This window comes from Enhydra lutris, unplaced genomic scaffold (genome assembly GCF_002288905.1).
Source record: "Enhydra lutris kenyoni isolate GAN:26980312 unplaced genomic scaffold, ASM228890v2 scaffoldscaffold2, whole genome shotgun sequence".
Lineage (NCBI taxonomy): Eukaryota > Metazoa > Chordata > Mammalia > Carnivora > Mustelidae > Enhydra > Enhydra lutris.
This window is the reverse complement of record NW_019154086.1, coordinates 58,382,453-58,397,741: the sequence shown is the minus strand read 5'-3', so window position 1 is coordinate 58,397,741 and position 15,289 is coordinate 58,382,453. Positions and strand designations below refer to the sequence as shown.

The 15,289-nt window shown below is 36.5% G+C and overlaps 1 protein-coding gene across 1 annotated transcript in view; it reads right to left on the bottom strand.

The window, feature by feature from the left end:
- The window catches only part of LOC111146439 (MORC family CW-type zinc finger 1), a 172,867-nt gene that overhangs the window by 101,800 nt on the left and 55,778 nt on the right, over positions 1 to 15,289 (bottom strand). Inside the window, 3 exon segments of the mRNA XM_022501999.1 lie at positions 1,125 to 1,189; positions 3,341 to 3,411; positions 4,139 to 4,218. Of these exon segments, the coding sequence (XP_022357707.1) occupies positions 1,125 to 1,189; positions 3,341 to 3,411; positions 4,139 to 4,218 (216 nt within the window).

Here is a 15,289-nt window from a genome sequence, read left to right as displayed (position 1 = left end):
ACCTTTCACGCATATCAATGTAACTAACTACAAACAATTCATCAACCAGATTTTTCTTTCTGGAAACTTTAAAGAGGCCTTTGCTGTGGAAACAGCCCAAGCATCCATCAACTGATGAACAGACAAAGAAGATGGGGTGTGTGTGTGTGTGTATGTATGTGTGTGTGTGTGTATACACATACAATGGAATACTACTCAGCTACAAAAACAATGAGGACACTTGTTCTGATGAGAACCTGGGTATTGTATCGAAGTGCTGAATCACTATATTATACACCTGAAATGGATATAATATTGTATGTTAACTAACTGGAATTTAAATAAAAACTTTAAAAAAGTAAAGAGGACTTTGTTTTTTAATGAAGATTTCTATGAGATTTATTTAATATTTATTTTGATAAATGCATAGAGTTAACATTTCAAATTTTAGTTTTGAGGAAAGTTATGGTTATATAGCACTTCATAGTTCACAAACAATAATTCTGGAAACTAGTAATGCTTCTTTAAAAATCTGTTTCTGAACATTGTCCCAGTTTTCAAAGTCTGATCATACCTAGACAATACTGAATATTCTCAGTTTAACTGGTTTAACACCTGAGCTGGAAACCAAGTCAACTTTACGAATGTAAATAATGGTTTTGTAAGTTAGGCTTGCTATTTTTAACTATATATGTGATACATTTATTTGAAACATTTTCAATTTTAAATTTTAAGCAGTACTAGAAGAGAAAAGAAACCAGAAACTAGAAGAGAAAAGAAACCAACCCTTTAAAGGCTTATGCCTGGCAAAGGACACAGAGAAAGTAGTCAGCTGATCCTCTGGGCAGATTTCACTTCCTCAACTGGACACTGAGCTGACTTTTCACTCTCTATACAGAAGTTTTAACATTATGTAAATACATGTATGCATGCAAATATATATTTTATAAATACTCTCATTGATTATGTGGTTGGGGAATTTTGACCATATTATGCTTTATTAAGCATATATATATATAATAAGATGCCATAGGCCGAGAAAGAGAAGTTATCAAATTAACCAGCAAATCTGTCTCCTCAGAAATCAGAATTTGTTTTATCAAAGTGCAGAGGATTCTGGTGGAACAGAAAATCTTACATCTTACCTCTGTTTCTCTTTAAGAATCTTACGCTTTGCTTCTACATCTTCCAAAGCTTTCTGTAATATGTCCTGGAGAAGTACATTTGGTTAGGAGAGAACATAATTCTATTAAATTAATGAAAGCTGAGCTGATATTTATTATCTTATTATCCAAATGTTTCACAAGGGTAATAGTGATAGGTCACATTGCCTAATGCAATTGTACCATGGTAGAGACTCAATAAATACTTGATAAATGATTCGGTTCCAGTAGCTAAGAGGACACACCAAATCCTAACCCACAGTTCTCTTTTTGCACATATTCCACTGTTCTCTCTCTGCCTTTTAGAAAAGAGCCATTGCTCCCTGTAAGGTCACACTGGCTTTCACACAAATTACACAAAAGCTTAACAAAGTCATTTGATGTACTAATACACTGAATGACTTTGACTTTTGTCTGTGAGAACAACAACAAAAATTGCTAAATCGTATAAGCAATCACTAAAGCTTCTTCAGGAAAAGCAAAGTTGCTATTAAAAAATTTTGTCAGTCACCATAAGAAAATGTCTCCTTTATATCAAGTTCCAGATACCCCGAATACTACTCCCCAAGCTGTCCCTTAATAGGTTAGCCCATAACTTAGGCTTTCTGCCTTTCAGAGTACCTCAATACAAATGCCCACCTGTCTTTATCTTCTTTTTTATCTTGATCTACTGGCTCATTCACTGCTCTATCTCTATAGTATGCTCCCTCTAACCAGGCAGAAAAGAAATAATGCACTGTTACTATTTCACAAATAACAACAGGTTTTTAATGTGCTCTATCCACCTGATGTGAAAGATGGCCATCTCATTCAGTGAGTAAATCACTCACTAAATACTATTTTCCCTGACTTTAAAGTAAAAGCAAATGGTAAAATGGTAAGTATTTCGCTTCAAATGCAGCCACTCAACTGCCTCGAGGAATTTAAGAGGTTGGAAGCCAAGGTCATTCTGCTTTGCTCTCTTTGCTGAGCAACAAAGCAAGGTGGTCAAAGACTTCCCCACCCTTCCTGTCAATACACTCAGAACACAGAGCAAAGAGGCAGTGAGAAGTAGGGATAAGGCAAGAAGAAAGCAAGGTCCTGACCCATTAGAAAGAGTCTGTTTCCCTTGTCTCTCAAATACATAAAGCCAAGGAAATCGATTTCTTCAAGACAGAACTTAAAAAGCTTAAACCTTTCTTTAAAAATCAGTAACAGTAAGATAGGTCTATGTTTACCTTAAAATAATAATTGAAAAGGAAAAAAAAAGTTAGATAATTTCAGGAAAGCCACAGATAACTTTGGGGCATTACCAGGTGCTACTCTTTGATTTTATTCTCAATTCATGATCTTTAGAGATGAGAGAGCTCTGTATCAGCCCTTGTCCTTGAAAGTTTAAGGGCAAATCACAGAAAGGATTCATCTACTGAGTCTGCAGAAAAGGATGAAGGAAAGGTGAAATGAAGCATTTTTTTTCTCCTTACAGCTTTGTATTCCTTTATATGCAAGCAAATAAAACGTTGCTTCATAATTCACCATGGTAGAAAGCTTTGTACCACATTTTTGGTAAAAGCTGGCAAACTTAGAACACATGTTCTGCAGCAATATTCTTTTCCTTAGTTGCCATACATTATAATTAATAATAATAGTTCTTTATAACCTATCTTACTCATGAGCATACTGCAAGGATTACAGAAAATGTTTATGAACTGTATGAAGCAACTCCTAAGAAAAGAGCTTTGTAAGCTGGAAGTACTGTTATTAATATTCATAATTATAGCACATAATTCCTAGCACCAGAAGAAAGGATGGCTTATTAGTCTTCTCCTTGCTTTCCCCATTTATTCAGGTCTGTAGGGAGCAATAATTTGAAAAGATATTTTCAAGGAAACTTGATAGGCTAGTTTTTTCCTGCTAGTTTTTCATTATTTTCTCCTTTTCTCTTATTGCTTTTCAGTTTAAAGAAATGAGCTGCAGTATTCCTCCCCACTCTTCTGAATTCACCCCATGTTGCTTATCTTTGCTCTCAGACTCAGCCTTCTCTCACTGCTGACGCTCCTCTCCTTTTCCTGCGCGCCTCTGTTCTGTTTACTTGGGTGAAAATCAACTTAAGCTTCTGAGCTTGTCTGTGTTAATAAGTTTGGGAAGTAAATGATAAGACAACTGTGTGCAGGAAAAGCAAATGACACTTTGCCATTTAAGAAGGCTAGGTGTCATACCTCAGCAGAAGACAAAGAAGTCCTGTCAGGCTGGTTTACTGTGATTTGTGTCTCCTTCAATATGAGTTCGGCTGGAAGCAGAAGCAAGATCATTACAACACCAGGACAATCCTTCCAAGCAATTTTAAGTGAGAGGTAGATACATACACACACACACGTGCGCTATGGCTGTGACCAGTGGGAATGGCTTATAGACAATAATCTCGGAAAATCCTACATTCCTTACATAGGTCCCACACATGCCAGATGGAGGCAGCCACATGGGCTTCCTCTTAGATAGTACAGTTGACAGGGCATAACTTTATACATACCAATTAAAGAGTTAGGACTGAATGCTTGGCTCACTAAAAACTCTCTAAAATCCATGAAGTATAGATTAAAATTACTCCTTGCTCCTGGACCACCAGGAAAGGATGGCTTTGTCCTCTTGTGGTGGGGTTGGGGGGGAGTGAATGTGTAGAACATTCCTTCTTAACATGCATGTCATGCTAGTCTTTAAAATGATCTAACTCAGCATCATGCCAACCAGAATTTCCTATATCAATATATAACAATCTAGTTCCAAGTGTGTACTTGAAATAATAGATAGTAAATAATGAGATACAGCAATATATGTTATAATAAATAACACCATAATTAAACAAAGGCAGAGACAGAAAAATGTGTTATGAAGTTCTTGAGAAGCAGGAATTTGATTAATTGTGGTCATTCCTACCATACTAGAACAGTACATATCTCAGAATAAATGCACAATTAATGGCTGTCTGAGCATTGATTAGGTCACAGGTAATTACATACCAATTTTGACAGCTTCTTCTGCCTTCTTAACTTCATTTTTAAATGCTCCTTTAAAAGAAGACGAGACATACAGATACTTTCTGAAGAGAAATAAGAAAGAACATAAGCAGATGATCATTTTGAAGTCCATAATACTTAGAGAATATTCTTTAGGAAGAATATATAATCCGGATATACATAATTGTTAAGAAAGATTCATAGAATAAGTTGCATCCAACTGATAAACCAGCAAATTTTATACTTAGGAAGAAATTCCTTGCCTTTTAGTACTTGGCCATTTTGCTTTTGAAAGGGAACTTCAGAAGAGAGAAAACATTTCTGTCTATACAAATGTTCATTGATACATATAAAATAGGATAATTTTCTTAAAAAGAAAAATTTCTATGTAACTGACCCATTATCAACGTTTCTAGTTAATATACATAACCCTCTTACTCAGGCCATAGACACTGGATAAACCAGTTCTCCCAGTCCCAAACAACTATCTTTAACTAAAATGATCAGAAACACAAAGAACCACCAAGTAAAGAAATAAACAAATAAATACATTAAAAACAATTACATGTATACCTTAACTATATACCTCATTTTGTAACTTTTGCCTCTTACCCTTATAAACCCAGGAGCTCACTATTCTCTGAAACCTTCCATGTTTAGAAAAGCATCAAATGCTCAGCCAGAGATGGGGAGAGACCTGCAGATCATCCCTGGAAGCCAAAATGTCTACAGACATCTAAAAAAAGGCATTTGCTCAGGCAGAGAGGAGTCTAAATCTACATGTCCCTGGGGTGCCTAGGTGGCTCAGTCAGTTAAGCATCTGACTCTTGATATGGGCTCAGGCCATGATCTCAGGGTCTTGGGATCAAGCCCCAATCAGGTCTCCTCCTTAGTGGGGAGCCTGCTTTTCCCTCTCCTTCTCCCCCTCCCTCTGTTCACGGGCACACACACTCTCTCTCTCTCTCTCAAATAAATAAAATCTTAAAAAAAAAAAAAAAAGAAAAGAAAAAGAAGTAGCAAGATAAATTCCTTTTCTCTTAAAACTCTGAAGGATTTGTAGAAGTTTGTCCAGTTACCTAGATGAAAAGGCCTAAATGTTAAAAAAAAATAACTAAATGTCACCTTATATTCATCTACTTCTATGGTTTAAGGAACTAGTCTCTTTATGGCTAACTTTAAGGTTCATTTTCCAATGGAATTACAGTTAACCATAAGAAAGGAATACCCAGGGGTGCCTGGGTGGCCTAGTGGGTTTAAAGCCTCTGCGTTCAGCTCAGGTCATATCTCAGGGTCCTGGGATCGAGCCCCAAATCAGGCTTTCTGTTCAGCAGGGAGCCTGCTTCTCTTCCTCTCTCTCTGCCTGCCTCTCTGCCTACTTGTGATCTCTGTCTGTCAAATGAATAAATAAAAAAATCTTAAAAAGAAAAAAAAAAGAAAGGAACACCCATAAAATCTAAGGTAAAGTAATTCTCAGTTTTTCCCCTTGATTTTCTTCTACAATGAACATTATTCATTTAAGTCACACCCAAGTGTATTCCAAATCAATCTCTATTACATTTAGAAAACAGCAAAACCTAAGTTTTAAAGTAAAAAAATTATTGGTCTCGACATACTGGAATTACCATTTGTTTTTTGAAAAATCACACATTAATCACATAACTAATCTGGTATGAATCGTTCATTTTAAATCTTTCTTTTTAAAAAACAAAGCGAAATTAAGGAGAGACTTTGAACAATGAAGTGATCCTTTAAAACTGCTATGAATTAAACTATTCAAGCATTTTAAAGACTCTGTGTTTACAGCCCTAGAAAGTAAAAGTGGCACAGAAGGTGCCAACTACACATTAGTGCTTGATTTTAAACAACTGAGACCAACACAACATGTGCTCTCTATGTAGTCTACATCAGAGACAACCTGGTCCCAGATGATCTGGAACATCTCAGATGATCTGCATGCTTTCATAATTTAAATTTTACAAGTGTCCATACCAATTTTAGAAAGCTAACAAAGAAATATATGTACTTGTGGAAATTCAGTGTAATGAATCTGACCATTGTCATAAGGAAAGAATTTTCGGTCAATCCCCATCCATAATCAGGAGTCTACTTCAGCTGGACACTTCTAATCTTCCTAATGGTGGACTCTTGCAGATAAAAGTGCCTTTAAAAGCCAGAGCAGTGCACACCCTGGAGGACAAGGAAGGGACTCTATCCAACTGTTTATTTCTCCTTCCTTGCTCTGAGGGCAGGGGAATAGGGCTCCCTCCATGACTAGGCCTCCAGTTCTTCAGGGGTTAGAACACTTTCCAAACCCATCTCCCAAACTTCACTTTTACTTGACACTTCTGTCCACAACGCTAGGCTTCAGCCTTTGCCCTCATACTGTTTCTGCTTTCTTTCTAAACCACCGCATTCTGCCACATTGTAGGCCTTCACTCTCCCTCCCCCATTTCAGCTTCTACCTCCCTGATTCTTCTGATTCTTTCCATCAATGAAGCTGCGTTCAAATATTTGATGTTCACTTAATACATAAAACAATTTATTGAAGACTTTCTTCTGAAGGAGTTGAAAAAACTTAAGGTCAATGAAAATATTGAGGGAAATGAAAACTAAAACAAATTAAATGTTTTGCTCCTCAGAATGGAAAAAATGAAAAAAGAAAATATTGTTAATAGCGAGTGTAGATTTGGAACCAGACAAAAGGGCACTTGGTGTAAGAATAAACTGGGTCTTCTTGGAGGGAAAATTAATGGCGCACCCATTAAAATTAATGGTGTTATCTCTCCTCTTACTCAGAAATTTACTTCTGAAGTCTGTTCCACAGAAATAATGACATATTAGCATAAACACACATCTGTCCAATGATGCCCAAGCATGTCCAGTTTAGCACTGGAACAATAAAAACTCTAAAAATCCTAAATATTATGCAACAAAGTTAAATAAGCCATAGAGTGCTACATAATATATTTTTAAAATGACAGAGAAAGGTATCCAAGAGATAATTTGTAAGTGAAAAGAGCAAGCTGCATATGAATTTTATGTTTTAAAAAAGAATTCTATGTACAAATGTGTTTGTGTATACACACATGTATGTGTGTAAATGTGCATAAGACAATCTGGAAGAGTATTTATTAAACTTCTAGCAGAAGTTCCCATCTGGGGAGACTATGGATTGGTAGAGCACAGAGTGAATGCCAACTGGCAAAGGGGGATTTTAGTTATTTTTTCCCAATAACCTAACTGTATTATTTGTATTTTTATTAATTTTATACTTCTAAGAGCAAAATAGAACTCATCCCCCCAAGAGAAATAAAAATATGAAAACAAAGTGATTTTTAAGGTTTTATGTTGCAGATGTATAGAGTATAGCATAATAAAGTATCTCGAGTATTTCAATCATAACCACCTTCAGAAATTAAAACTTTTATTGGCACTTAATAGTTATATGTACAAAATTTGTGAAAAACATTTTGGCTAACACAAACTATCTTATTTTAAGTTTTTGAGTTGGTCAAACGTCTACAAGTAAAGAAAACTACAGTTCCTAACTTTTATTGATGCAGAAAAATTAGCCCATGGTTAACTATGTTATTGAATTCACGATCATAACTATTTCCTTTTTTAAAATTATGTGAGTTTATCTAGTTTAGTCATACTATGAAATAGCTATAGTCCTTAATTATTCATCAAAACATGTAATGAGGCATGATCAAAAATTTTCTGGCCAGTAGAATGTTGATAGCTTCACCTGGATGTCGAATGGACCACTCAAACTTAGCTCGTTTACAGTGGGTAGAGAGAACTCCACTCACCATCACTCTTCACCCCTACCCAGTATCTTCCTTATCATTCCTAAGACTGTGCTCAGGCAAAAAACTTAGAAGGCATCCATGATTCCCCATTTCCTCCCCATTCCACACCCAATCCATCATCAAGTCTTGCTGGCTCTGTCTTTACAGCGTATCTATAATCTGAACACTACTCATGACTGCATCAATACCACTCCAGCTCAGGCCACCTGTACCTGGAATACAGTCATGGTAACTTATGTCACCTTCCTTCCTCCTTTCTTGTCCCATAAAATCAATTCTCCATTCAGCAGCCAGAATAATCTTTTAAAAACATAAATCAAGTAATGCTGCTTTTTCTCAAAACTCTTTAAATTCTCAATACAACCTCTTCTTGCCATGCTGCTCAAGGTCCTATAGGATCTGCTCCTATTTACCTCATCTCTTCCCCATCACAGTGTGTTAGCTATACTTTCCTTCTAACCCTTTATACTTACCTTTACAGTTACTCTCCTCTCTTCCTGGAGACATCTTCCCGTAAAGTTCTTGCATGACTCACTGTGGTATTCACCTTGCAAGACATCCTCTGACAGTAATTACCCCTGGTATTCATGCTTTGTGTAGTGCCCTCCTACACTGGCTCCAGGCTGGCCCATGTGACCAAAAGAACATGGTAGAAGTGATGGTATGTGGCTTTTGAAGCTAGATTCCAAAAGATGGCAGTTTCTACTTTGTTCTCTTAAACTACTCACTCTGGCAGAAGCCTGTCCCTTTGCCATGAGAACACTCAGAAAGCCCTGTGCAGTTGTCCTTGTAAACAGGAACCCCCCTGCCAGCCATGTGAGTCAGCCAGCTTGGAAGTGTATCCTCTACCTCCCATCAAGCCTTCAGCAACCCCAGCCAAGATGTCTCAGCAACTTCATGAGGAATCCCAAGATTAAAGCACCCAACAGAACCACTCTCCAATTACTGACCTATAAAAACTGAGGAATAACTAATGAGAAATTACTTTTATTAATAAGCCACTAAATTTGGGGGTGATTAATTATGCAACGGTAGATAACATGTTCACTCTCTCAGTTTATTCAGCTCTCTGCTCAAAGGTTACTTATTTAGAACTAGCCCCTTTCCTTGATTTCCTATCTAGAATAGTTCTCCTCCTCCTCCTCCTCCTAGGTCTTTATTTCCTGCCTTACTTTGTTTCTTTTCATAGCACTTAAAATTACCCATTATTTCACTTATTTTTTATTTATTGTTTGCCTATTGTTTTTTTCTCCACTAGAATGTAAGGTTTATGAGGACAGGAATTTTCTGATGTTGTCTGACATTACCTCGCCTAGGCTGGTCATTCCACCCACTTGTCACTATTCATTTGTACAGTAACAATTGATGTTTATTTGTGAATATGTTGAGAACTGCACTGAGTATTTTCATGTTTAAAACAAAACCTATTTTTATTTCAATCCTCACAACAACCCTAAGTGGCAGAGGAGTTCCCAATGCACAGTGGGTAAGAGCCAGGCTTAAGGCATTGCCAAAGGTTCACAATGAGTAAGTGACAAAATCGGAACTCAGATCCAGGTTTCGCTCTTCCAAATTTTGTTTGCAACTACTACCATATACCAAAAGATTAAATAATTAAAATTATACAAATTCATGAAGGGACACATAAAATGCATAGTTTGCAAAAGAGATACTTTTTAAGTATTATTAGTTTGTTTAGGTGGGTGGGATGTGAGAGGGTAGGAAGCATGCCCCAAAATTGAAAGACCATCCAACAAGCATAGTATTGCAGAGTAGTCAACAGCAAACCATAAACTTAGTGTTAACCATAAACCATAAACCAATAACTTACAAAGAACCATGCTGCTCCTATGAAAGCAGAATGACTCCAATTCCATGTCGTTTGGGCTCCTTTCCATGTTATGGGTCTTTGGCAAAACAGTTTCAATGAAGAATGAAGACCTTCAGATACTTTAGCCCTGTCTCCCTTAAAGAGCTTTCAGAAGTGACCACTTTACATCGTCTTTAGACGTAACGTGCAGAGATACAATGCCTGCATAAATCTGAGAGCTATCAATCTTTCTACTAAAGCTGAAGAATTCAAAGCCAAAGAAAATCAGTACTGTCTGCTGTCTACAACCAAGTAACATGGCCATATATTAACTTGTCGTTATGATACAAATAAACAATATTTAATACTTCAAGAAATACAGACTTATAAAACCTTTAAGTTGAAAAAGATCTTAGAAATCACCTAGCTAAAATTCTTCCCTTACTAGTAACATCTACTATAATCTAGACTTGTCCAGGGAAATCTGTCCTCATCTTGGGTGGGATTTTGCCTTCTATTGTAAAAGAGTATAAACTTCTTTAATCTCATGCCACACTCTTGGCCCTCTCTGAGTTGCTATACCTCATGCCATGTGTGTCTGGAGAAACTAAATTTGCTGTCCTGGACCCACTAGATTAGTATTCTGGTTATTAAATCTCCCAGCTGGACCAGAGACTGGTTGGTGCTAAACCATAGAAAGTTACATGAGGAACTAAACCCCTCTGGTGTGTCTTGTTCCTAAATTCTGTGCAATAGGGAAGTTTCAAATCTGATGGCAGAAAACCTACTCTCAGAGGGGCAAGTGCTAGGCACATAAAGCAGACACAGCTGTAACCAAAGCAACACTGGGATGTTGTTTCATTTCTCCAGAACACTCCTCCTGAAAACACTGAGTCAAAGGAAGGCAGTGAGGCAGGTGTGACGGCTCTCTGTTAACTCGTCTTCTCTGAATATCCTTCTACTAAACACCAATGGAAAAAGGTAATCTGTGTCTCTTCCTTGCAAAAATACCTAACACTGCCATCATACTGAGCTTGACTAACTCTGTCTTCAACTTCCATCCAGCCATCCAAGTTCTGCTCTCTGGAGTTCCAGGTATCACATGATAAGGCTAAGACATTTTCATTCAGGCCCCTCTCTCTCTTCAAAATGATGGTCAGTTCCATCAATGACCCCCTATCAAATAGTTAATTTCCTGTGAGCTAGTAAATCAATGTCCATCCCAAAGCATCCCCATCTGAACATGGCCCTCTAGGCATGGTATAAGCAGAATATGGTTTATCAGTACTATCACGATCTTGCTCTGCTAAGTTCTACAAACATTTTTAGCAACTCTGTCACACTATCAGCTTATCCTAAGCTTGTGGTCAATTAAGACATCTATGCTTTTTATTTCTTTTCTCATGTAAAACCCTTTCAAATCTATGCTTATATGATAGATCTTTTAAATCTAAACTCAGAGCTATACATTAATGATACCACATTTATCTTTTGGACTTCAGCTCTTTCATATCTTGTTTCAGTTATGCCTAATAGATATTCCTCCAAGTTCAGGGTCTAATATGAATTCAAACATGTTTGTTTTTTATCCAAGTTACTGATAAAAAATATTGAACATAGTATGATCAAGGAAGGAAACCAATGATATGACAGCAAAAATTCCTATCTAGTCCTCTTCTGAACTTGTTAGAGATCTTGGGGAAAAAGTAGCTAAAGCAACTGTAATGTTACCAAGAATAAAATGTAGTATTCTTTTTTCTGTTTGCTACCAAAATACAGAAAATGACTAACCACAAAGTACAGTCATGTATTCTTATAAATAATACCTCAGAATTCATTTCTAGAAGTTTATTAGAGTCTGGGTGGACAAAGTATTTAATCACTTTTTAATACCTTTGACATGCCCCTACTTTGATCAAATAGGGTCATTTCCAGCTCTTAATTTGTTCTGATGCAGCCACGAGAGACCTATAACGCCCTTCAAGAAAGAAAGGAAAGGAAAGGAAAAAGGAAAAAAGGAAAAGGAAAAAGGAAAAGGAAAAAAGGAAAGAAAGGGAAAAGGAAAGGAAAGGAAAGGAAAGGAAAGGAAGGGTTAACCCACTAGGGATGAGATAACATGGAGGAGTTGTACAATTTCTTACACAAAAATTCTGCCTCCAGAGAACCTGTGAGGGAAGTTATATGCAAGTAAATATGGCAGAGAGAGAGGTAAGTCTAAAAAGGACAAAGCCACAAAGGATTAAATCTGTCCATACCGTAAATACCAAATATCAGATTTGACAGTTTATCAGAACCCTAAGGGAAACTTCGCAAAGGTGCAGACGTCCTAAAATATCTTTTATGAAACAAACGAAGCATTTATACCATCTCTATTTCCTAGTAACACATACCTGAGAATATAACTTGAAAGGTGAATAAAAAATATACTAGAATGGGAAACAGTTATCACTCAATACCAGTAATTTAGGTACCTGACATTCAATTTACTATAATTCCCTGAGAAAATGAGACAATTCCACATTTTCCTTTGGCTTAAACCATTTTTTACCCAAACTCACTAAGAGAGAAGTAGTCTAATTTGAAAAGATCAGCTATATTGCTTGATCCAAGAGACCCTTGGTACTTCCCAGAAGAATAAGACTGATGGAAAGGAAGCATCACTTTGATATGAACTGGGAAGCAAGTAGGAGACTTATAAAGAAAGTCTCGGGCATGATACATTTCACTTTTCAACTATAATCTGCAGTATAATCAGAAATGAAAAGTAAAGCAGGGAGGCAGTCCAAGACGGTAGCACAGGAAGATCATGATCACTTCTACCCATGGATACACGGAAACTATACCTACACATAAAGCAATTCCTCCTGAAGAACTGACAGCTGACTAAAAGAGCTTCTGCACAACAAACAGAAGTGAAAAGGTGACAGCTTTCCCTGTAAGATTAGGAACAAGACAAAGATGCCCACTCTCACCACCACTTTTATTCAACATAGTACTGGAAGTCCTAGCTACAGCAATTAGGTAAGAAAAGGAAATAAAGACATCCATAATTAGGAAGAAAGAAGTAAGTCTATCACTATTTACAAATAACAGAGTACTACACATAAAAAAAACAAAGAGATCATCAAAAAACTATTACAACTAATATACGAATTCGGTAAAGCCTCAAGATACAAAATTAACATACATAACATAGAAATCGGCTGTGTTTCAAAGGGAAAAAGAGGGAAAGAGAAAGACAGAGAGAGAGAGAAAAATCAAGAAATAGACTCTTAACCATAAAGAACAAACTGATGGTTATCAGTGGGGAGAGGGGTGGGGGGTTGGGTTAAATATGTGATGGGATTAAGGAGTGCACTTGTTGTGCTGAGCACTGGGCGATGTATGGAAGTGGTGAATTGCCAAACTGTACACCTGAAACTAATATAAGTCTTAAATGAATGAATAAATAAATAAATTGATTAAAAAAAAGAAACTGGCTGCAGTCCTATACACTAATAATAAGATATCAGAAAGAGAAATTAAGCAAACAATCCCATTTACAATTACATCAAAAAGAATAAACACCCAGGAATAAATTTAACAAAGGAGGTGAAAGACCTGTACTCCAAAGACTGTAAGGTACTGATGAAAGACTCTGGGACAAAAATAAATGGAAAGATAATGCCATAGACTGGGAGAATTAATATCATTAAAATGTTCATACTACACAAAGCAATCTACACATTCAATGAAATCCTCATCAAAATACCTATGACATTTTCCACAAAACTAGAACAAAGAATCCTAAAATTTGAATGGAACCACAAAGGACCCCAAGTAGCCAAAGCAATTTTTTGGGGGAAAAAAAAAAACAAGCTGGAGGTCATTCCTCCAGATTTCAGATATACTTCAAAGCTATAATAATCATAAAAGTTTGGTCCTGGTATGAAAACAGACACACAAGATCAATGAAAAGGAAAAGAGAGCCCAGAAATAAACTCACACAGATATGGTCAATTAATCTATGATAAAGGAGGAAAGAACATACAATAGGGAAAGTACAATCTCTTCAATAAATGGTGCTGGGGAAACTGGACAAATACAGTTGAAAGAATGAACTTGATCACCATCTTATACCATATACAGACATAAATTCAAAATGGATTAGACTTAACCCTAAGACCTGAAACCATGAAACTCCTAGAAGAAAACATATATGGTAAGCTCTTTGGCACTGGTATTGGCAATATTATTTTAGAATAGTCTCAGCAAGCAAGGGCAAAAGCTTTAATAGTTATATTATTATAATTATTATTAATATAAGTATTAGTATTAAAAAATTAATAAATGGATTTACATCAAACTAAAAAGTTTTTGCACAGCTAAGGAAACCATTAGAAAATGAAAAGGCAACCTACTGAATGGGCAAAGATAATTGCACATCAAACAACTGATAACTAGTTAATATGTAAAATACATAAAGAACTTATACAACTTAGTATAAAAAAAACCTGATGAATAGACCTACAGGGTACTATGCTAAGTGAAATAAGTCAGACAAAGAAAGACAAATACCATATAATTTCATTTATATGTGAAATCTAAAAAAACAAACGAACAAACAAGAGAAAACAGAAACAGACTCACTGATATAAGAAACAGAATGTTGATTACCAGAGAGGGGACGGGTGGAGGCAGGCAAAACAGGTGACAGGGATTAAGAGGGACAAACTTCCAGTTATAAAATAAATTAGTAATAAGTATGTAATGTATACCATAGGGAATACAGTCAAAATATTGTAATAACTTTGTATGGTGACAGATGATGACTTATTCACGACATATGATTAAGAGATCTATAACTTTAATACTAATATTAACATGAGTGATTGCAAGGCCCCAGGAAAGCCACTAATTTTTCATGAAAAAAAGACAACATAACAAATGTAGGTCTATTAGAAAAAGTTAACGTAGTATAGGGGAAGGAGCAGTGAATGTGAATTGGTAAATAATCTGAAGCCAGAATATCTGAGCTCTTGTCCAGTTGTGACAGTTCCGTATCTCTGAAATGGTGATAATCAAATGTGACCCATAGAGTTACTGCAAAAACCAAACACAATAATGTATGTAATAAGACATATATATATGTATATCAAAAGCATACAAGCATTAAATGCTTCTCCCAGAAGGTATTAAGCTCCTCAAAACTAGAACTAATCATTTTTATGCTTTGAACCTAGCACAATCTTAGGACGCATAGGAGACTCTGATAAATGTTTTGGTGAGTAAATGAATGACCATCCAGAAACAACACACACAAAGACTGTTCTGACTGCATGTGTAAATAGGCAAGATGAATTTTGTAATGCGCAAATGTCATCTTAAAAAAAGTTTATGCTGGGGGCGCCTGGGTGGCTCAGCGGGTTAAGCCGCTGCCTTCGGCTCAGGTCATGATCTCAGGGTCCTGGGATCGAGCCCCGCATCGGGCTCTCTGCTCAGCAGAGAACCTGCTTCCTCCTCTCTCTCTGCCTGCCTCTCTGCCTGCTTGTT